The sequence below is a fragment of the Nerophis ophidion genome, linkage group LG07, assembly GCF_033978795.1.
Source record: "Nerophis ophidion isolate RoL-2023_Sa linkage group LG07, RoL_Noph_v1.0, whole genome shotgun sequence".
NCBI classification, from domain to species: domain Eukaryota; kingdom Metazoa; phylum Chordata; class Actinopteri; order Syngnathiformes; family Syngnathidae; genus Nerophis; species Nerophis ophidion.
In genome coordinates, this window is record NC_084617.1 from 58604378 (window position 1) to 58627642 (window position 23265).

Consider the following 23265-nt stretch of genomic DNA (forward strand, 5'->3'; position numbering starts at 1 on the left):
TTAAGGGTTTTTTATTTGTTTGTTTTTACTTACTCTTAAATCTTTACGTCAACTTCAGATCTATCCATCAATTGTAAGTTTTTATTCTTTTTTTATGTTTTATGTTTAATGCCACCTTGGTCAATGAAAAATAAATTTTGTATGTGGCAAATACAAAGGATATGCAATATATTCCCCCAAAAATATTTAAAAGTGGATTATTTGATGTATAGTAATAGAATCCTTCAATAGGTAAATAATTATTGAGAACATTCATTTTTATTATTTTTTTCAAGAAAAAAACTGTCTGTATCGTAGCCTTGTGTTTTTAGAGTCAAACATTGCAATTTGTTCTCATTACATTTCATCTGTTTATTCTTTTAAAGCACTTTTAATATATATTTTTTTGTAAAATCATTTTAACAATGTGCCACAGGCCGTTAAAAATATTAGTTTCCGGCCAAAAGTAGCCCGAGGCATGCACTTTGGATAGCCCTGCTCTAGACAAATCAGCCTTGTACAGTCTAAAGCAGGGATGTCCAAAGTGCGGCCCCGGGGCCATTTGCGGCGCGCAGCTAATTGTTTACCGGCCAGCCAAACATTCTGGAAATGCAATTGCAAAAATTAAAAAGAACATTAAAAATATAGGAATGAGGTGAAATCTATCGAGACAAAGTTGCAATGTTGACAAAAAGCTGCTGCGCAGGCTGTTTTTTTTTTCTTTTGTCTTTATTTTACCATGTAAAAACCATTTTTACCATGAATTGATTAACGTGACCCCGACTTAAACAAGTTGAAAAACTTATTCGGGTGTTACTATTTAGTGGTCAATTGTACAGAATATGTACTACACTGTGCAATCTACTAATTACTAGTTTCAATCAATCAACTATTTATTTTTAATTTTTTTGCCATTTCTCAAAAAAAAATAATGACAAAAAAAATCCATGTTATAATGAATTATTTTCAAAGCTCCAATTAGTTCAAATATTTCATTTTAAAATGTTTTATGTGGTAAATATTGCATATAATGTGCAGTTGCCATATGAAAACAAAGTTTTCTTTGAAAAAAGAGCATAAAACAAACAAAATAATAGTTTAAACGTAAAATTGACAAATATATCTGAAGTTGATCTCGTAACTTAAGTGTTGAAAGTTAAAAAAAAAAAACTAATAAAAATCTATCACTTTCTGAGTGGGGCACCTTTTGGATTCCAAATATTGTTAGTGGTATTTTATTTATCTTTTCACTGTGATTACTCAAAAATATAAAATAATTAAAATCAATGGTGTCCTGCATTATTGATCTTTTAGGACTCTAATTACTAAATACTGCATATTTCATTTTTACTATGAAAAACAAAGTTGTTTTTGACAGAAATGCCATAAAACCTTTATTTATTTATTTTTTTAAGTTGATATAGAGATTTACTGTAAGCGTTAAATAAAAAATAATGGTAAAAATTTGACTTATTTCTAACATTTTAATAACTGAGACCCTTTATGGTCCCCGGGACCCCTAAAGGTAAAAAACATTTTAAAAATCCATATATTTTGTTATGGTTTGAAAATGTAAAATTTTGTTGTGGCGTTCTGTACAAAAACTACACTTTAATTTAGTGTTGTTTTGATATGTCATCTTACTGACATCATGCACAAAAGTGCACTAATAGCTGGTTTGAAAATGTCTCTGACAATCTTGCACTTTCATTTTTGGAAATTACATGAATGTTTGTGCCACTGCTTAATAACTTTAATAAATACAGTTTTGCTAAATTGACTTAATTGTGGTTTCCCTCTTTGCATGAAAGTTTAAAATTAACATATATTAATGCAGTATGAAAAAAAAAATGTTTTACTGTAGACACACATAATCATCATGCTGCTGTGATTAGATGCATCAGGTGTTATTCAAAGCAAAGGCAAAATATCAAAATATATATCATGTATCGTGACATGGCTTAAACCCACTACTACCGACCACGCAGTCTGATAGTTTATATAACAATGATGAAATATTAACATTGCAAGACATGCCAATAGGGCCTTTTCAGTTTACTAAATTGCAATTTTATATTTCCCGCGAGTTTCTTGTTGAAAACGTCGCGGAATGATGACGCATTCGCGTGACGTCACGTGTTGGAGGGGACATATTAGCGTAGCACCAAACACGGCTAAAAGTCGTCTCTGTTCATGGCGTAATTACACAGTCTTTTGGACATCTGTGTTGCTGAATCTTTTGCAATTTGTTCATTTAATAATGGAGACTATAAAGAACAATGCTTTTGGTGGAAAGCGGTGGATTGCAGCTGTCTTTAGCACCGAGACACAGCCGGTGTTTCTTTGTTTGTTGTGAAGCAGAGCGGTCAAGCGAACATGTTTTCTCTTAAGTTGATATAGAGATTTACTGTAAGTGTTAAATAAAAAATAATTATAAAAATTTGACTTATTTCTAATATTTTAATAACTGAGACCCTTTATGGTCCCCGGGACCCCTAAAGGTAATATACATTTTAAAAATCCATATATTTTGTTATGGTTTGAAGATAAAAAAAATATCAGAATGGCCCCCGCATGCTTTAATTTTTCCGCGTGCGGCCCTCAGTGGAAAAAGTTTGGACACCCCTGCTGTAAAGAGATCCAATTCAAGAATCTTTTCTTTACCAAGATAATAAATCTCACGGTCTGAGAGCAATTAATTTAACTAAATGTTTATTGTCGTCTGTGTTCTCAGCTCTCAGTACATTATATGTATTATATTACTAAATGTATTATCATTAGCTTTGTGAATAATGATTTTGGTTCAGATCTGTGTAATAGTCCAGAGTGAGGGAATAAAAAGACTGTAATGCACTATTTGCCCACATGAAGGTGCACTTGTCCAAACAGTTTCTTTTCAGGACATGCCTTAAACTCTCCAGATGCAACTCTGGCAGAGCGGAAGGGGCTCAGGGGAGGAGTAGGCAGTCCAGGGGAGATGACCACCTCTTGGGTCAGATCTGGAGAATTTAGGATGTGCTGACCAGAAGGACCCCCGGGCTCCCTGGAAAAGCCATTTGGACAGCCAACCGCTTCAAGACGTCGCTATAAATAAAGGAAATGAGAAATATGCATGAGGACAAACAATCAGTGAACTTTGCTCCTGCCGTGTCCTCCTGTTAGCTCTGGATAAACACCCATGGGATGTCATGTGAACATGTTTGCAGCTCAACTGTTCCCCAGACAATAGCAGAAGAGCCGAATGAAAAGGCCTCTAATTTATTTAAAGCAGGACCAGCCAGTGGCGGACTTCCACCCACTTCATCCTCAAATATCATTCCGCTACAAGTGCAATAAGGCCTCATTGAAGGTGCAGAGTGGGGGGCACAAAAACAGGAGAGGACTATTATGAGCCCATTAACTCGCTATTCACCCGCCAGCCTCTCATTCTGCAGCCAAGGGGCAGAGCTGGGGCCAGAGGGGTTGGCAAAGGGTCATTGATGTCAATCTCGGTCCAACAAGCTAGCTGTCGTCTTACGGTCTCCATGGTGAACTTTTTTTTTTTTTTTTACTGCCGCCTAGTGATGGCCAGTCTGACTCTTTAGATTGGAACATTTGAATCAGGTGCTTTGCTCTCCATGTGTGGTTGCCGGGGGTCATGGGAAAGCTCCTCTGCTTTGTAGTGACCCCATAACTCTTAGACCCACTAGCCATAACATTAGGCACACCAGTGAGAGCCACTTAGAGAACTTTTTGTTTTTTAAAGTACCACCCCAGAAAACATTTAGCTATCAAAGTACCACCATAATGACCGACATTATAAAATAGTAGCAGAGTAGGCCTACAGAAGAAACTAGAGCTCATAAATTATCATGTAGAAAGCTGGAACGCAAATGGCGGTGGTTTGGCTTCAAGCATGGAGTAATAGTTTAATAACTTATAAACGCATGCTAAATATTACTCAAATCTCATCCGCCTCAACAAAAACGATCCTACATTTTTGTTCAGTACAGTAGCATCTTTAACTCAACAAAGTACTCCTCCCAGTAGCTCCACTTTCACAATATTATGTTAGACCCACTCAACGTCCATTGCTTTCGGTCTCCCCTAGAGGGGGGGGTTCCCCACATATGCGGTCCCCTCCAAGGTTTCTCACAGTCATTTACATCGACATCCCACTCGGGTGAGTTTTTCCTTGCCCTTATGTGGGCTCTGTACCGCGGATGTTGTTGTGACTTGTGATTTAGGGCTATATGAATAAACATTGACTGATTGATTGATTGATTGATAGGCCTAAGTATTCATTAAAACAAGGCATTATTTCAATCACTCAATCAATCAATCAAAGTTTATCATATAGCCCTTAATCACAAATGCCTCAAAGGGCTGCACAAACCATTCCGACATGCTCAGCTCTGATCCCACATCAGGACAAGAAAAAAACTTAACCCAATGGGACAACAAGAGACCTTGGAAGGGACCGCAGATGTGCGCCGAGTGGATAAGGTTAATAACGTGTGAGTCCAGTCCATTGGGAGGCCAGCAGGGGATCCTCTTGATGTGTCACCAATTGACGCACAGAGAGTGGTCCATCCGGGGTCGCGACTTGGAACAGCTAGCGCCTTCTCCATGGAAACTTTTATTGCGGTTATTATTATTTACAAAGTATATTTTAATATTTTTTGGCCACTGCAACATTACACTCAGTTTGAACATTAAGACTGTGTTTGAGTATAGTAAAATAAAAATATGTACTTAAATAATGAGTCAAATCTTTGGCGTACGACTAGGTGGAGCCCGCGCACCAGATGAGAATCACTGCTCTAACAGATGGTTTCGTCTTTAAAAAGACAATGATACACCATTTTGAAAAAATCTTCTTATTACTTCAAAACTTCAATGCCACATACCAAGAATATTACATGACCTGTATTATCTTTAGAAAGGATTAAATCATTTTTGATACAAGCTCCTCCTGTTGCATCTCATTTTACTCAGTGGTGTTATCTATTGTTATACTCCTGTGTTTTCGTTATGAAGTAAACTATGTTTCTTCAATATGTTGCCCAATTGAATATTTTTTATGAAAATTTTTTTTGTGTGAATAAGAATAATTTTACCTGCGACTGCATGAGCTCTCAGATCTGTCTTTGGTGGCAGATGTCAGATTCCTCTCCCAAAGTAGCTGAAGATACAAAAAAAAAATACATGCTTATTCTGATACTGTATACACTAAATACATCATTTCAATAGGTGACACACTTGTATTAAAGATAACAGCTTCATCACTCAGTGCCCACTTAACTGAACAAGCAGTAGAAAAAATGGACGGATAGATTTTGTCCTTGAACAACATGTACCAGCTTTAAAGAGCATTCATCATCATCATCATCATTTATTTGTATTCCTTTCATGAATATGCATATATACAAACCATGTATAATTGACACTTTCATTGTTTTGTTTTTTGTTTCTTATACATATCCATGATCAGAAAGGAGCAGAAGGAAGAATAATATTCTTATGTCTATCTGCCCCCTTTTTAACACAAATTATTTTAGATGACCTTATAAGTGTTCCCTCCACCAACACCCGAACTCCAACAAACTTTTTCATTTTCCTTTAAGCATTTTCACAATGACACGTCCAATCTAAATCAAAATTAGATTTAGATGGCATTGAAACACTTAGCAATTAAAATGTTGTTCAAGTAGACAATTACTGGAATAACCTCCTCATTAGGGGCACCTCTCCCAGCTGACTTTTGAAGGGGATCTGCACTTTTTAAAAAAATGTTGCCAAACATCCACAGTCCTTATGTGGGACGAGAACACACATATTTCCCTTTTCCGTGCATCCTAAATAGAAAAAAACTGCTAGTTAGAGACAACTAACAATGCAGGTAATGTGGATACGATCTTTAAAGCCCTTTAAAAACCCATCCAAAAATCTCCAACACCGTTTTATATACATGCTGTAAGTATGTATGTAATTTAGTAACAGGCACATTCATGATAACATGTAATAATTACTGTATTTTTGTCATTATAACCATTACAGTAACTTCTTTCCTGGGCGCATTGATTTCACAGAGCGTATAGCAAGGTTGTGTTCGTTGCAATGCACTATGGGAATTCAAGGTCAACAACAACATAGATATCACTTCCTGTGTTTGCTCCAAGTCCAACTAACGGCAGACTTCAAGAGAGACTTTGAGTGTTATCATGTAGCACTAATGCTAAATATTTCAAATAGAAAGATAAAACAATGACTTAGGCCATTTCCACATGAACACGGAGTTTCAAAAACACATATTTGGGGTTAAAACGGTCTCCATCCACAAAAACGTAGTTTCAAAAGTGTCTATATATACATATAAACGTATACACACCTGCTGTCATGCACATTTCGTCCAATCAGAAACCTGAAAAAAGCAGCAACAGCTGACATGGTGGAATTCCACCTCCTATTATGCTTATTTTGATATACTAGATCAGGGGTCGGGAACCTTTTTGACTGAGAGAGCCAGGAATGCCAAATAATTTAAAAAGTGTTTCCATGAGAGCTATATGATATGTTTTAACACTGAGTACAACTGAATGCGAGCATTTTTAAGTAACACCAACATTTTTAGAGTATAATAAGCATCTTATTATTTTTAATAACATTGTTATTCTGATGCTAACCCAGGGGTGTCAAACTCATTTTAGTTCGGGGGCCACATGGAAAAAATCTACTCCCAAGTGGGACGGACTGGTAAAATCCCTGCACGATAACTTAAAAATAAAGACACCTTCAGATTGTTTTCTGTGTTTGAAAATAGAAGAAGCACATTCTGAAAATGTACAAATCATAATGTTGTTGTTTTTTTACACTTACATGTTGCGGTTAATAGTATTCTACCTTTATTTGTCGTTATTTATATTTTCTGAATAAATGATGTGATAATGTTCATCAGTCAACTCAATGGTGTTCATTTTCAATCAATCAAGATAAAAAAATATCAAAATCAAATTACAGTATGCCATGTATGTAGTTTGATCATTTTCCTCAATGGATGTACTAACATCATGTGGTTTATTTTGTACATATGTACCATCATCTACACTCTACAGAGATACAAATAATTGCTATTGCAACATCCAGTAGACACATGTAGATGAGCTGTTTCTTTCATTCAAAAATTTCAGGTTAATTTGTTTACTTAGCAAACTCATCCCGCGGGCAGGGTAAAACCTGTTCGCGGGCCTGACCCAGCCCGCGGGCCTTATGTTTGACACCCCCGTGCTAACCAATAATTAATAGAATACTTATTACCATTAATGCAACTTCTTGAACAGGTGCGGTAGTAAACGGATGGATGGAATAAAATGCACAAGAATGTCTTATCTTTTGAACGTTATTTTTAACACTGTGATTACCAGCGGAATTATTCATTACTTATCGTGTTAAGCAATGTCAGCTAAGATTTATCTGAGAGCCAGATGCAGTCATCAAAAGAGCCACGTCTGGCTTGAGAGCCATAGGTTCCCTACCCCTGTACTAAATGTGCAATTACACACACATTATCTTTAAAACCTACCTGCACGTACACAGAGCTATTTTTCAGTGTTTAAAGTGTGCATGCCGAAACCAAACAATGTTCAGCAACATGGTGATGTTTTACATGTGCAGTGAAGTGTACATTATTTCTAAAATCAGCACACACTAATAAGCCAAGGAAACTAGAGATATCCAATAATGGCTTTTTTTTGCCAATATCCGATATTCCGATATTGTCCAACTTTTAATTACCGATTCCGATATCAACCGATACCGATATATACAGTCGTGGAATTAACACATTATTATGCCAAATTTTGTTGTGATGCCCCGCTGGATGCATTAAACAATGCAACAAGGTTTTCCAAAATAAATCAACTCAAGTTATGGAAAAAAGTGCCAACATGGCACTGCCATATTTATTATTGAAGTCACAAAGTGCATTATTTTTTTCAGCATGGCTCAAAACAGCAGCTTGGAATTTGGGACATGCTCTTCCTGAGAGAGCATTAGCAGGTTGAGGTGGGCGGGGTTAGGGGGTGTGGGGGGTGGGGTTGAGGTGGTGGGGTAGGGGGTAGCGGGGGGTGTATATTGTAGCGTCCCGGAAGAGTTATAGCTGCAAGGGGTTCTGGGTATTAGTTCTTGTGTCTTTATGTTGTGTTACGGTGCGGATCTTCTCCCAAAATGTGTTTGTCATTCTTGTTTGGTGTGGGTTCACAGTGTGACGCATATTTGTAACAGTGTTAATGTTGTTTGTACGGCCACCCTCAGTGTGACCTGTATGGCTGGTGACCAAGTATACGTTGCATTCACTTGTGTGTGTGAAAAGCCGTAGATATTATGTGATTGGGCGGGGACGCAAAGGCAGCGCCTTTAAGGCACGCCCTCTATGTTGTTGTCTGGGGGAAATCGGGAGAAATTCGGGAGAATGGTTGCCCCGGGAGATTTTCGGGAGGGGCACTTAAATTCGGGAGTCTCCCGGGAAAATCGGGAGGGTTGGCAAGTATGACTGGGAGACGCAACTGCCCTGTTGTCCCTACGTCCATGTACCACTCCATACAGCGGTGTTTTAAAAAGTCATAAATTTTACTTTTTGAAACCGATACCGATAATTTCTGATATTACATTTTAAAGCATTTATCAGTACTTCAGTCATCAACAATTGCATCAACAGAGAAATGGATATTGAAACAGTGTAGGTGTGACTTAGTAGGATATGCACAGCCAGCAGAGAACATAGTGAGTTCACATAGCATAAGAACAAGTATATACATTGGAAATACATGCGATTATTTACATTAGGTTATTTACAATCCGGGGAGATGTAATGTGAATGGAGGAGGATTAAAGGGTTGAAGTTGCCTGGAGGTGTTATGGTGCATCATGTACAGTAGATGGCAGTATTGTCCTGTTTAAGAGTGTCACATGGTGTTTACGGCAGACGAACTGCCTTACGGTAGAGTGTTAGACGTAAACGTGACTGTTGTTGTTGTGTGTTACTGCGCTGGGAGGACGTTTATGAAACTGCCTAACAATAAACCCACATAAGAAACCAAGAACTCGCCCTCGATCATTCTACAGCAGGGGCGCCCATTACGTCGATCGCGATCGACTGGTCGATCTCGGAAGGGTGTGTCAGTCGATCTCAAGCCAGGCATTAAAAAATATACATAAAAATGAGCAGTCATCAATCATACCAAGACTTCACTTTCGTCAGTTGTTTGACATTCTCGGCACCCGAGGATCTTGTGAGATGATGCTGGCGGCTGCAAGCTCATATTTAAGAAAAAAATCACTAACAGGGCGGACGCAGAGAAACACATTTTATTTCTAGAGACTCCGTACCTACTGTCAAAACTCTAAAGACCGACAGCACAGTTCCTGTCTTCACCATAAAAGACCTGTTTCATCCTGCCTGTGCTAACAAAATAGGAGTCTCAGAAAGCTAGCGTGCACAAGCTAGCAAGCTACGGAGTTTGATGCCAATGTATTTCTCCCCCGCCCTCAGCGACCGCTTTCTCACTTGCTTGCCCACCCGCACTCTCACTGACGTCACTCACCTGCTGCCAAACATTAAAGGGCCACACACATATGCTACTCTCATAACAAAGTGTTTAAAAACGAGTTTGCAAGTTGGACAAATGAGATGCCAAAGCCAACCATTTTCATGTGGTATTGGACAGAAAGGAGGACTTTTTTTTTTCCTCCATTTATCAGCACCACTGTCTAATTCCAATCAATGCAAGTCATCCGAATCAAATACACCAACTTATATTCTTGTCTTCATGAAAGAAAGGAATCTATGTGTGTTAAACATGCTTGTATTATCATTAAACACCATTAACTTGTTAACAAAAATGTCTCTTTCATAAATAAATAAATATAAATTATAAATAGGAATGAGGTAGATCTCCTCGACTTGGTCAATTGAAAAGTAGCTCGCCTGCAGAAAAAGTGTGAGCGCCCCTGTTCTACAGTAATAACGTCATTGGGCAGACACGCTCTCAGACACATCACTCAGGTCCTTATGGAGTTAAGGGGGCGTGGCCTCCATCTCCGCTTGAATTTCGGGAGATTTTCGGGAGATTTTCGGGAGAGGCGCTGAATTTCGGGAGTCTCCCGGAAAATCCGGGAGGGTTGGCAAGTATGGTTACACCCCTAATATCTTCCCTGTCATTTATTGCCACAACATTCTAGATTGAAAACAAAATGTTGTTTCTAATCAATTGCTCCACTGAAAAATGACTAGATATGTTTAATCAGTAAAGGCGTTGGTAATGAAGCATACAGGCTCTTGCCAACAGTGGCTAAGTAGCCACTTAATGCCATGTTCTCATAGGTTTTGCAATTAGTTAGGCTCAGACAGCATCTTACGTCTATCCTCTATAATATATGCCACCCGACCCCCACTCTTGAAAAACAGTGCCACTGTGCCGCCCCTGATTGGTGACATTTCTTTCAGACCGAGTCTGACATTTTCAGTCTTTGTCTGACTGAGGTCACCACCCAACAAAGAGAGTCTATATAATCCCTTTATGACTTAAGGATCTTTGACTGTTCTTGTGTAAGTTATGCAGCATGGTCAGAAAGTCCAAGTGTGTGGGACAAGACGAATACTGGCTGAGGGCTGTCCAATGAAATTTGCACTGATGAGTTTTCCGCCTGGAATTTGCAGCTGAACATTATTGGCTTTAAGGATTGTGGTCAAGACTGTGAAAAACAGCAATGGGCAGCATAGAACCCATGAGTCCAATGTTATTCTTTCTAGACAACAATGTCGCTCTACCAGGCTCATCATCGCCCAATTAAGTGGGTTACGTAACCCCACAAATTTGTACATTTTTGCTCAGTGATGACAAATGTCCTTTCATTGCCCAAAGCTATCACACCCAGATGTCCAAAGGGAAACAATACACACAAGCCACAAAATAATCACTTAAAGAAAGGCAATTTACTATGTGTTTAACACACTGGTCCTCATTTAAACCGGCATGGTGCAGCTAAAGGAACCACATGAGTAATGTGCTGGCTTAAGCAGCAGATAATGTCTGATTCAGAGCCCAGCGCGGCTTTCTTTGACAAGTAACAGAAGTACCATACTGTACCTTTAAAGCCACCCAAAATATAGAACAATAGAGGTTTTGGTGATGTTGTGCATAACTCACATTTAAGCAACCATCCATCCGTCCATTTCTACCGCTTGTCCCTTTCGGGCCGTGTGGGGTGCTGGAGTCTATCTCAGCTGCATTCGGGTGGAGGGCGGCGTACACCCTGGACAAGTTGCCACCTTATAGACAGACAACATTCACACTCCCATTCACACACGAGGGCCAATTTATTGTAGCATTTTTTGGGGAAAAACTAATTCTAAAAAAGCTCAGTAAGCTAATTAGGTTTTGTGTGATGTTACACACCCATACAGTAGTAAAACACCTGTATAGACACACAAAAAATTACCACAGAACCTGAAGTAGAACTTTTTCGTGGGTGGGGATGGTACCAAATCTGGTACTTTACAAGGCACCGACCAAATTCCATCAGTACTATCGTGTATCAAACGATGCCATATTTTGATACCTTTGTTGCACATGACGTCACGTCCGGCTCAAACAATCTGGGTAATGTTACAATTTCTAATGCCAACAAAGCAAGTATACCTATAAAAAACACTCGAATGTACAATAACTTTTCACTTTTCAAAGTGGACTAACTTGATACTAAATTACCTACGCTGCGCCATACACATGCTACATATGTTTACATGGCCATTTCAACACCTGCAAATTTGGTATAGAAAATTACAACTAATATGCATGTTGCAATCAAACAGCTGGTGTGTAATAAGTACAGTCCTTACAGTAAAAACACTTTTTAGTTCACAACAAAAGACTAAATTCGGCCTAATGGCAAAGACTATAACGTAGTCAATACACTACTGCCATCTAACGTCTTGGAATAGCAAATGCATGCAAAATCTACTATGTAATAAGCCTACTTGCGAATGAGACTCAGGATTGTGAGAAATCAACAACTGGACAGCACAGTTATCATTATCAGCTCACTGTTAAATGTTATACAAAGGTTTAGTTAAACTCATTTATTAAAAGATAAACACGCATAGTTAACAGCCATTTGTACCGTTGAGTACCAGTATCGATTACCAAGTATTGGGAATTGGTACCGTATTGATTTAAATGTGAAAGGTAACCATAGTAGGAAAGTGGTAAGCGCACTGGCTCTAAAGTATAATATGGCTAAGTGGATATCAATAATAAAAAGTATGTTTATATACTTAAGTATGAGATAAAGTAAGTAGTAATGGACATTGTTGACATTTTAACCAATACTCGTACCAAATCGTTACTTGAAAAACAGTGCAGGTACTTAAAAGGTGCTTGAACTGGTACTTAAAAATGGAAAACCTGCAATTTTTTTGTAAAAAAAAACAAAACAACCTAAAAGCAGACCAACACAAAAAACACCTTTTTTTAACTTAATTTTGTGACATTCAAGTTGAACAGGCTTGTTCAGACTTCAGGTATATAAATTATACAACAACTAAGTAATACATTTAAAAATATGAAATAAAATCCACAGCAAAAGTATTAATTATATATACTATATATAATTATTGCAGCAATCAATAAAATAGAGAACATGCATGAATTGACTTTTGTGTTTTAATATTAATGCCCATAAGTCTGTGGGTTCATTAATGTAACATCGCTTGCTACAACTGTCATTGGTGCATAATGAGGAAGTGCTGTGTCCTTGTTGTTGTAGCTACGGGCTAGCAGTGATATGAGGGCTGCTGTTGGCAGACAAAAACACTTAAAGGGGAACATTATCACAATTTCAATAAAAATCAGTTCCCAGTGGCTTGTTGTATTTTTTGAATTTTTTTTCAAAATTTTACCGGTCTCGGAATATCCCTAAATAAAGCTTTAAAGTGCCTTATTTTCGGCTCTCTGCGAAGAAACTGGCCATTTCCCTGTGACGTCACACAGTGCTGCCAATGTAAACAAACAATGGGAATACCACAGCAAGATATAGTGACATTAGCTCGGATTCAAACTCGGATTTCAGCGACTTAAGCGATTCAACAGATTACGCATGTATTGAAACAGATGGTTGGAGTATGAAAATTTTGAAGAAGAAACTGAAGCTATTGAGCGAATAGCTATTGACGCTATTCATAGCCATAGCATGGCCGAATAGCTGCGTTAGCATCGCCGGTAAAATGTGCGGACCAAACGATCAAGACTTTCGCATCTTTTGACACTGGAGCAACTTAAATCCGTCGATTGGTAAGTGTTTTTTTTGCATTAAATGTGGGTGGAAGGAAACGTAATATAGTTGCAAATGCATCTATAGGTTATCCATACATCTCTGTTCCATGTCTGCTTTAGCACCGCCGGTAAATAGCATGTTAGCACCGATTAGCATAGCATGTTAGCATCGATTAGCTGGCAGTCAACATCAACAAAACTCACCTTTGTGATTTCGTTGACTATCGTTGCAAATGCATTTGCAGGTTATCCATACATCTCTGTGCCATGTCTACCTTAGCATCGCCGGTCAAATGTGGAGACACTCCGGCACATTCAATGGGGGTCTGGCGGCAGACACTTTCGCATCTTCGGGCCAGTGGTGCAACTTGAATCCCTCCCTGTTAGTGTTGTTACACCCTCCGACAAAACACCGTTGAGGCATGATGTCTCCAAGGTTCCAAAAAATAGTCAAAAAAACGGAAAATAACAGAGCTGAGACCCGGTGTTTGTAACGTGTTGAAAATGAAAATGGCGGGTGTGTCATCGCCTCCAGCGAGATAAACAGAAAGGCGTTTAATTCGGCAAAATTCACCCATTTAGAGTTCGGAAATCGGTTAAAAAAATAGATGGTCTTTTTTCTGCACCATCAAGGTATATATTGACGCTTACATAGGTCTGGTGATAATGTTCCCCTTTAATGGCGGTGTAAAAAAATCAATTAAATATTTAAATTATTTCCTATTATTGGCTCTGATTTAAATACACACACACTACTCTGCCTAGGGAATTATTTCCTTAGTTTGTAAACAATAACACAAATTAAAAAAATATATTTGATAATAAAAAAATATTGATCTAACCACTGCAGTATTGACCATATATGATATTGTATTGGTATCGTTACTGTCGTACTTGTATTGATCTGCCCACCTTCGTTTACAATCAAAAGCTCTATCTTGTGGTTAGTTTATCCTCCAATGGTGTCCATTGTAACAAGTTAGATTATTTATCATCCTGTTGGGATGGCATTTTTAAGAAACATACTTTATTTCCATGAAGGCCTTAGATTTAGGACTTAGAAGATGCTTTGCACTGTGGAAGGGTGTTAGCCGCTATCAAGAACGCTAGAGGACACGTTTGTTCAATTGACGCTGTCAAATTTGCGGAACACAGCGAGACTGTGTCATCAACATGCATTATCACGATATAGCGACAGTATTAGAAGGTCTATTATCTGCAAAATACATTTTTTGCGTTTCAAAAATCCGGAGGCACACCACCAACAGAAATGCATTAAAAACGAAACTCAGTTGACAGTAAAAAGTCGTTGTCTCAATTGTTGGATATGACAATAAAGCCTAACCAAGCATGCATCAATATAGCTCTTGTCTCAAAGTAGGTGTACTGTCTCGACCCGTCACATCACGCCGTGACTTAGAGTTTTTTGTTTTCCTGTTTGTAGTGTTTTAGTTCTTGGCTTGCGCTCCTATTTTGGTGCTTTTTCTCTTTTTTTGGTATTTTCCTGTAGCAGTTTCATGTCTTCCTTTGAGCGATATTTCTTGCATCTACTTTGTATTAGCAATCAAGAATATTTCAGTTGTTTTTATCCTCCTTTGTGTTCAGATGTACCGGTACATTGTCTTTGCTCCACAGTAAGTGTTGGCCCTGCGATAAGGTGGCGACTTGTCCAGGGTCTCCCCCGCCTTCCGCCCGATTGTAGCTGAGATAGGCGCCGGCGCCCCCCGCGACCCCGAAAGGGAATAAGCGGTAGAAAATGGATGGATGGATAAGTCTTTGCTGTCGTTCAGCATTCTGTTTTTGTTTACTTTGTAGCCAGTTAATTTTTAGTTTTGCTCTGCATAGTCCGCCCTAAGCTTTAATGCCTTTTCTTCCGGGCACTCACCCTTTGTTTATTTTTGGTTCAAGCATTAGACACCTTTTTTATCTTCACACTGCCTCCCGCTGTTTCTGACATCTACAAAGCAATTAGCTACCGGCTGCCACCTACTGATATGGAAGAGTATTCCACGGTTACTCTGCCGAGCTCTAGACAGCACCGACCACTCAACAACAACACATCATTTTCAGACTGTAATTACTGCCTTGAAAAAAATATTTTTAACCCAAGTAGGTGAAATTAGATAATCTCTCATGGCACACCAGACTGTATCTCACAGCACACTAGTGTGGCGCGGCACAGTGGTTGAAAAACACTGATCTATATTGCACCGCTGCCATCATAGAATCAAAAAGCACACATTTTTTTAATCAAGACAGATTTTCAGTCTACAGAGGGGACTTAAATGCAGCTGTGGCGGATACCCCCGCCTGATAAAAGTTTATTATTTGGTGTTTTGTTATTTGTTATGCTTCTTTATGCATTTGATAACCCACCTCCCACCATACACACACCATCACCACAGATACACTCACACACACATTAAAATGTATTCTGAATCCAAACAAACTGGATGTCGACCATTATTCAGAAACAACTGTTCGTTTTTAGATAAATCCTAACTAAATCCAAGTGTGAGCAGTGTGCAAACTGTGGTACCAGAAGAGTTTTATTTCTACTGCTTATTTTTGCTTTATATATGACCTCATGCTGGCCTTTTTCCTGTCAGCCTTCTGCCCAAATATGGTTAATGCATATAACGGAATCTAAATAAGCACATGCATCTGAATTTGGTTTCAAGGCTGAAAGTTCAAGTAGCAAGCTGATAAATAGGCTGATGTCATAACATCCGTGTCTCATTTCTCGGGGGGATCAGCATCAGCGGCGCATGCATTCCCCTCTTGAGCATGAATCAATCCTTCCTAATAAGGGAAAAACAACACTGTTCGTATCTTACGAAAAAAGACAGCCAAGTGGTTGTGCATTGAATTCTTACGTAATGACGGCATATCAAGAGCAGATGCAGAGGCTGTAAAACGGCAGCTAGGTGAAATGGCTATCATCACACCTGGATCCGTTTTGGGGGTGGAAAATAAAGAGAGCCATAAAAGGTGCAGGTGAAGAAACTAAAGATAAAATGAGACTTTTAAGATAGTACTTCCTGCTTTCTATCTGTAGCTGGGTCAGATTGCATCCGAGGTGTTTCTCAGGGTAAATCAGGACATGTGAGATGAGAAACTTGGATGATGTGGTATTGCTTCTGTCTACAGGAAACTCAGTGTGGCGCTCCAAGCAATCAGCCACATGTTAGAAAACTCAACAAAGGAAACCAAAAAGATTTTTCTGGAGAGATCCATGCGAGTGATGCAATGGCTGATCTATTCCTCACACATCTGCATTGTGACTCATAGGCAAAAACGTATTCTCCTATTTAACAGATGAGGAACCAGACTATTATTAGAAGTTGAGAACCCCTCAGCAGGTCAGTGGACTGCACCACACCCGCATGATTCCTGTAAATGTGTTATCACAGCCGGTAAACAAGTCACATCACCGATGTAAAACTCCAAGCTATTGTGGACACAGTGACGTTTTCGATTTACTATCATGGCAAAATACTGCAGGGTAGAAATTCCTCATTTCTAGGATGGACATGCAGTGACCTCCTAGCACTACATTGTTCTAACTTGTCAAGGTAACCAAACAAAGACTAACGAAGTGGTCAGAGGGAGAATCACATCATCCATAAATCATCCACGCAGCTAAGTGATGATGTGAGCAGACACAATGAGCCAAGGCTTTCAATAAGACAAATAAACCACTGTCACTTCAGCTCCATTTCTCAACCAAAGCCTTGGACTCTGAGCACAAAGTTAATCATTGACTCCATCCGGTGGCAATACTGCACATATGTTAGCTCATGCTGACCAAAACAAACATGATGTTTGCTTAAGGTGGCAATACTGTTTCTATTCAGCATTGACTGACATATGGTAAACACCTGACTAATACTGAAAGAGATACAAATCTGACACACTATTATCACAACTACAATGTAAAGATTTGAGTGGGCACTCAACCAAAGTAAGTCAGTCAGTGAGTACAATGTAAAGAGAACTGAATTGGTACGAAAATAATATCAATATTTAAGAGCGAGTCCAGTTGGTGTAATTGCCGTGAAGCATAAAGACCAACATGTGAAGTAAAAGCCAAACTGACATGGTATGATGAATCAAGAGGAACGTTTTGACCAATATGGCAATTTGTTAGCAGTCGGACTTTTAAAAATATATAATATATTCTTATAAAATGGATCTACACATCTCAAACAGTACTTAACCATTAAGCTATTATACTTATGAATGGGTGTGGAATTCGGTACATTTATAGGTGCTGATCGAAGTCCGTTAGTACTACCAATTCACTTTCGGTTGCAGACTCGGCATCTGCTCAAACACTTGGTCGGCAAACAAGCATTCAGAGCGGACTCAGTCGGACTGCACCTAGGTAATGTTACAATTTTCCATGCCAACAAAGCAAGACGGAGGCAACCAAATGTACGGAGAGGCTATACAGTTTAAATGTGCTAGCTAGATGCTAATTTGCCGTAGACATGTTACTGGTTAGTATTAGCAATAATACATGGCGATTTCAACACCTCCAAATTTGGTAATAAAAACTACAACTAAGATGCGTTTTACGTTTAAACAGATGGTGTGTAATAAATACAATATTTACAGTATAAACACTTTGTTGGGTTTAACAAAAGAAAATACAAGCACATTCAACCTAACGGCAAAGACAACTTTCTGGCTACACACTATATACTCTATACTCTGTATATATACACACAATCTATAAACTATTGCCATCTAACGTTCTGGAATTTTCGATTTAATATAGTACAGTACTTACAAATGAGACGCAGAATTGTAAGAAAACATGACAACACCTTAAATATAACATTTTTTAAAAATTGTAGAGGTTTTTTTTCAACAATTACTTTTATTTATACATTTGAACAGAGACATGTACAGAAAACTGGTGCCATTGAATACTTGTATCAAGTTGATTGCCAAATTTTGAGTTGTTAAAATTGCTAATGCTAGGCGGTAGCGTGTCTCCGGCAATTCCAATGTAAATTAGCAGGGAGTTAGTGCATTTTAAAAAGCGGTGCCTTACTGTACTTTTCAGCACCATCTACTTGCTTCGTTGGCATGAAAATTTATAACAAAATTTTGTAACAAATGTGTTACCTAGAGGCAGTCTGACTGAGTATGCTTGTTTCTCAGCCAAGTACTCGAGCCGACAAACTTTGGTTATACTTAAAGTAAAAAATAATAGATTTTTAGTTCCTACAATTAGAGTCTAGCAATCATAGGTAGAGATTGGCGCATCTCTACCCACGATTGGTTATTGAAATGGTGCCACTTCAAATATAGCCCATAAAAGCTTATGGTGTTGCAACTAAATACAAGAGGTTGGAGGTCAGTTTATAAACACATTCCAACTTCTGGTTTCTTTTAACTGGATGACTCTGTAACTATCAAACCATCTGCATAAATATGCTGCTGAAGCTGACCTTAGATGGCTGTAAAACTGAAGAAATCCCACATTTTAAAGTGTTGAGATGATGGTATTGAGTACATTTGGTGACCGCTCCAAACATATTAGGTGAGTCAGACTGCAGTTACGTTAGGTTTTCAGGGTCCTGCAGGATGGATCATACAGTACTGTGCTGCCCCTTCTGCACGTAACCAACACAGACAGAGCCCATACAAGGACCTGCAGCTACAAGTTTATGATATGTAGTTATTGGGGGATCCACTCATTTATCAGGAGGGAAGGATTCCACCTCCTTGTATGGTGCTTCTCCAGGGTGAGCACAGAATGTCAGTGTTGTGTGTTTCTTGTCAATGGAGAGCAGCTGAGAGGCTCTAAATCAAAAGGCACCACATAGTTGTGTACTTCGTGTATTCAAGACTAACACGCCCAGAATCCTGGCCTGAAATTGTCATCTGAGGGATAAAACTCAAGAAACGACTAGATGTTTCCACCCCTCACCAAATGTCAGCTGGGATAGGCTCTGGCTCACTCATGACTTTGAACAGGATAAGCAGTAGAAAATATTTTTAGTCTTTCAATTCCTATCCCAGCTAATTTAGGATAAAATGTGGACTTTATAGCCCTGACTGATCACATATGAAATTGTAGGGTGATTTTAAACAGATTATTCAAATCAATTCCATGGTGACTGCAACAAAAGTTATTTATACAAGTAAGATACAAACAATGCTACTTAATTTAAAAAGGAAAATGCTCCTTACATCACATCAGGGGTGTTCAAATGTTTTCCAGCGAGGGCCACATACAGAAAGATCTGTAGGTGCCACTTTGATACATTTTGTTTATTAAAGATAGCAACACCAAAAGAATGTAGGTCAATCAATATATGCTAAACTATGTGGGTTTTTTTATTTTCATCTTAGCGTTGTGATATACCTAACAAATCAAATATGTGTAATATTGAGATGTTTAATTTTTTTTTTTTTTTGTTTGTTTTGTTTACTAATATTATTATTCCTGGAACTGGACGTTTTTGGAATTTTGCTTATCATTCAAAATCCTTATTTGAGACAAGAACACATGTTTTTTGTTTTTTGTGCAGTCTAAATTGTAAAAAAAACAAAAAACCTGCTAGTACAAGAGGGCTAACAATTTTCAGCATGCAGTTAATGGGATTCATCTATTCTGCCTTTAAAGCCCTTTAAAACACATGCAAAACCCACCAACTATACTCCAGTTACATGCCATGGCATACTGTACATATTAACAAGGTAATAGCAACATTGGTATAGTATGAAGTCGCAAGGAAGATGTTGCAAAATTTTGTTTTTTTTCTATCTGAGTAGTGGGATTAATTTATTATCTAAACAGGGAAGACAAGTATTGTGCTGAAAGATATAAACATCCCATTAGCCGGCTTCACAGTGAGAGTGGATATTGTACAGTAATTATTTGGTTTTTTTTAGCATTTAGCAATACTGCTACATGATGCTAGTGCTTCACTAGAGCTGGATCTGTTTAGCACTTAGCTTCTAAAACTTGTACCTCATCCTCTGTATATTCAGTCTCAGGAAGATAAGATTCTGGATCATCATTTGTCCCAAAGTAGTCATTTTTGGCTCTCATGAAGTCTGTTATGATTAATAGTTGTTATTGTTGAAGGAAATAGCGGATGCTGCTATGCCCTCTGTGAAATCATTGCACCCCTAAAAATGTCCCGCAATGCTTAAAATAACCAAAATATGTAAAAGTTACATTTTATCATGTTACTGTTACTACATTACATGTACTGTATACTTACAGTACACCATCAGTGTGTGAATGTGTGTGTGAATGGGTAAATGTGGAAGTAGTGTCAAAGCGCTTTGAGTACCTTGAAGGCAGAAAAGCGCTATACAAGTACAACCCATTTATCATTTTACAGCTTGTATAAAAAATAATGTTGAAAGTTTTTGGAGGTTTTTAAAGGTTTGTATAGGCGGAATAGATCGAATTCCCATCATTAGCTGCCTCTTGCTAGAATTTATATATGATTTAGAATGCATAAAAACAGAAAGACATGTGTGAGCTTGGGGATTGTGAATAATAGATTTTTTTAAGAGCAGTTTCACTTTAAAACCTAACATATTTTGCAAGGAATTTGTACATGTTTATCATTACAGGATGCACTGAAATTATCAAGGACCATATAGTAAGACGCACAGATCATCACCCATTTTTGTTTTCAGGTCCTGCTTTGGGGGGGAATTTGGGTCAGTTGCATTTTTTCTGGGGGTTTTTGTGGTACATTCTAATTGGGGACGTGCTTATTTTGTCTGTAAAAATGTTCGCAGCCTAATAAAAACGAGTTGCGGGCCTTAAATGGCCCCTGCACCAAACTTTGTATACCTTTGTATAAGAGAAGTGTGCCACACCCATAAGACGGCAGATGTTTCGTACCTTGCCTAAGAGTACATTGAACAAATCCCTGGGTTCCATCCACCATGAGTAATGAACCTGTCTCCATTGAGTTCAAAGTACACACCTCAAAATTAATTAATTCATCTATTGAGGGTGGTGTTTTTATATCCTGTGGAGGGTTCCTTTAGAATCCAGCACAATGTATTGCAAGCCCCAAGCAAGGTTCATAAAGGCCTTCTTGGATCAGTATTGTGTGGAAGAACCTGAGGGCCTTGTCTTTGATCCCATTACATACCTTTATTTAGGGATGATGAAGAACATAGATCTTCAACACGGAACAGCGACTATTTTGATTGATTAGACTTTTTTAAATGCTATTTCTATTATATTATATCCACAAATGAGACAGTCACAAACTTTGATCCAACACACTGTAGTGAACTGAAAAATAGAGGCAGATTATGTCTTTCAGTTAGTAATGAACACATTTAGCAACACAGAGGAGCTCTTTTAAGAAGGACGTTGGTTTAGTCACCTGTCCCTTCACCAAGAAGGACCCGCCCCTATCCCTGCTGGGTCAATCACAAGGCTCAGTCAAGTTTCCCGCATTTGGCCGAGAACCCGCTATCATCTAGCAGCTCCATCCATCCATTTTCTACCGCTTATTCTCTTTCGGGGTCGCGGGGGGCGCTGGCGCCTATCTAAGCTACAATCGGGCGGAAGGCGGGGTACACCCTGGACAAGTCGCCACCTCATCGCAGGGCCAACACGGATAGACAGACAACATTCACACTCACATTCACACACTAGGGCCAATTTAAGGTTGCCAATCAACCTATCCCCAGGTGCATGTTTTTGGAAGTGGGAGGAAGTACTCGTTTATGATTATGTGTTTTGATTATGAAAAATTTAGGGTTTTCTGACACAACAATAAACAAATAAGAAGAAAAAGAGATAAGTGTACACAATATACAGTATTAGTAGGAGGTCCCTGCTATATCTTTCCATCAGTTTGCATGTCCTTGGCCTGGAATATGTTGAAGACCCCTCATGAAGAACACAGATGTGAGCGAGCAAGATCCCTCTCCTGTTAAACATCACTGACTTCTACAGTAAGCTCACAAAATTCCATATACACAATTAGAGTAATGGGTAGGTGTCCCAATACTTCTGCTCATGGATAAAATTCTCAATACACCCTGAAAAAAAAAAATCAAAAATCCTCATGGCTGTCATTTTGCATATTTAAAGCTTATTGTGGCTTGTGGACATGCTGGATCCCCGGTAACATCACAAAGGCAATCAGAAGCGGCTGTGGAAATCAATCTGACAGCAGCGGGGAGCCTCGCTTTAAGGCCAGCAATCTGAGATTAAGTGGCTTCTCCAACAACTAGTATGAGACGGAGTAGATGCTGCTGAGCTTTAGCTTGTTAGAGTTACAAGAGTGTTCTGCTTTTTTAAGGACCTTCTGCAAAAAAGCTAACGAAGATCATCTCTATGATAGCCCTCTGAGTGTTTTTAAGAATGTGCTGCAAAAATCTGAACTTTTTTTTTTAAACAGAACTCAAAGGCCACCAGTTGACTAGCCCAATGATGAAAAAGAGAAGACCTAAAATGGAACCTTGAGGAACACCAAGAGCATGAGTAAATAATTAGAACAAAATACTATTGACTGCATCTAAAGTAAACAAACTACATTAACAGCTTAGTTACATATTGTAAATCACATTACAAAAAATATGTCAAACTGCCAAAAAGAAGAGGATTCAAGGAGGTGCCTTGAGGAACCCCCAGGGTGAAAATCCCAAGTTTGGACCCCAGATTTCAATGTTTGCTAACAAAGTTAAAATGTCAACACAAGGATCTCCTAATCTGTTTACAGTTGTCCAAGTTTCTCCAGACCACATGAGCACTCTAGTAATGTTAGTAATTCCCTAAAAAAAATGCTTGTCTCTCAAATTTTGAATTGAACTCCAAATCTGCCCCCGGAATGACACCATATAGGCACCTGGGCCGCCAGTTGAATAACCCTGTCCTACAAACTTAGAGAAGCCAAACAGGTTTCTCAACACTAAAAAAAACGTCTTGCAAGACAGCTTCCAACAAGATGCAATGTGATTCTAAAAAAGT

The 23265-nt window shown here is 38.6% G+C and overlaps 1 protein-coding gene across 8 annotated transcripts in view; it reads right to left on the bottom strand.

Moving 5' to 3' along the window:
• The window catches only part of sorbs3 (sorbin and SH3 domain containing 3), a 73616-nt gene that overhangs the window by 40448 nt on the left and 9903 nt on the right, over positions 1–23265 (bottom strand). For 7 of the 8 annotated variants that reach the window (XM_061906702.1, XM_061906705.1, XM_061906706.1 and 4 more), the window contains exons 2-3: positions 5079–5143; positions 2887–3063 (exon numbers count right to left, since the gene is read on the bottom strand). In XM_061906702.1, the coding sequence (XP_061762686.1) occupies positions 2887–3063; positions 5079–5090 (189 nt within the window). In that variant the 5' untranslated portion in view covers positions 5091–5143. Of the gene's footprint in view, positions 1–2886; positions 3064–5078; positions 5144–6349; positions 6383–23265 lie in introns of all 8 variants that reach the window. The other variant, XM_061906700.1, reaches the window with a different exon arrangement.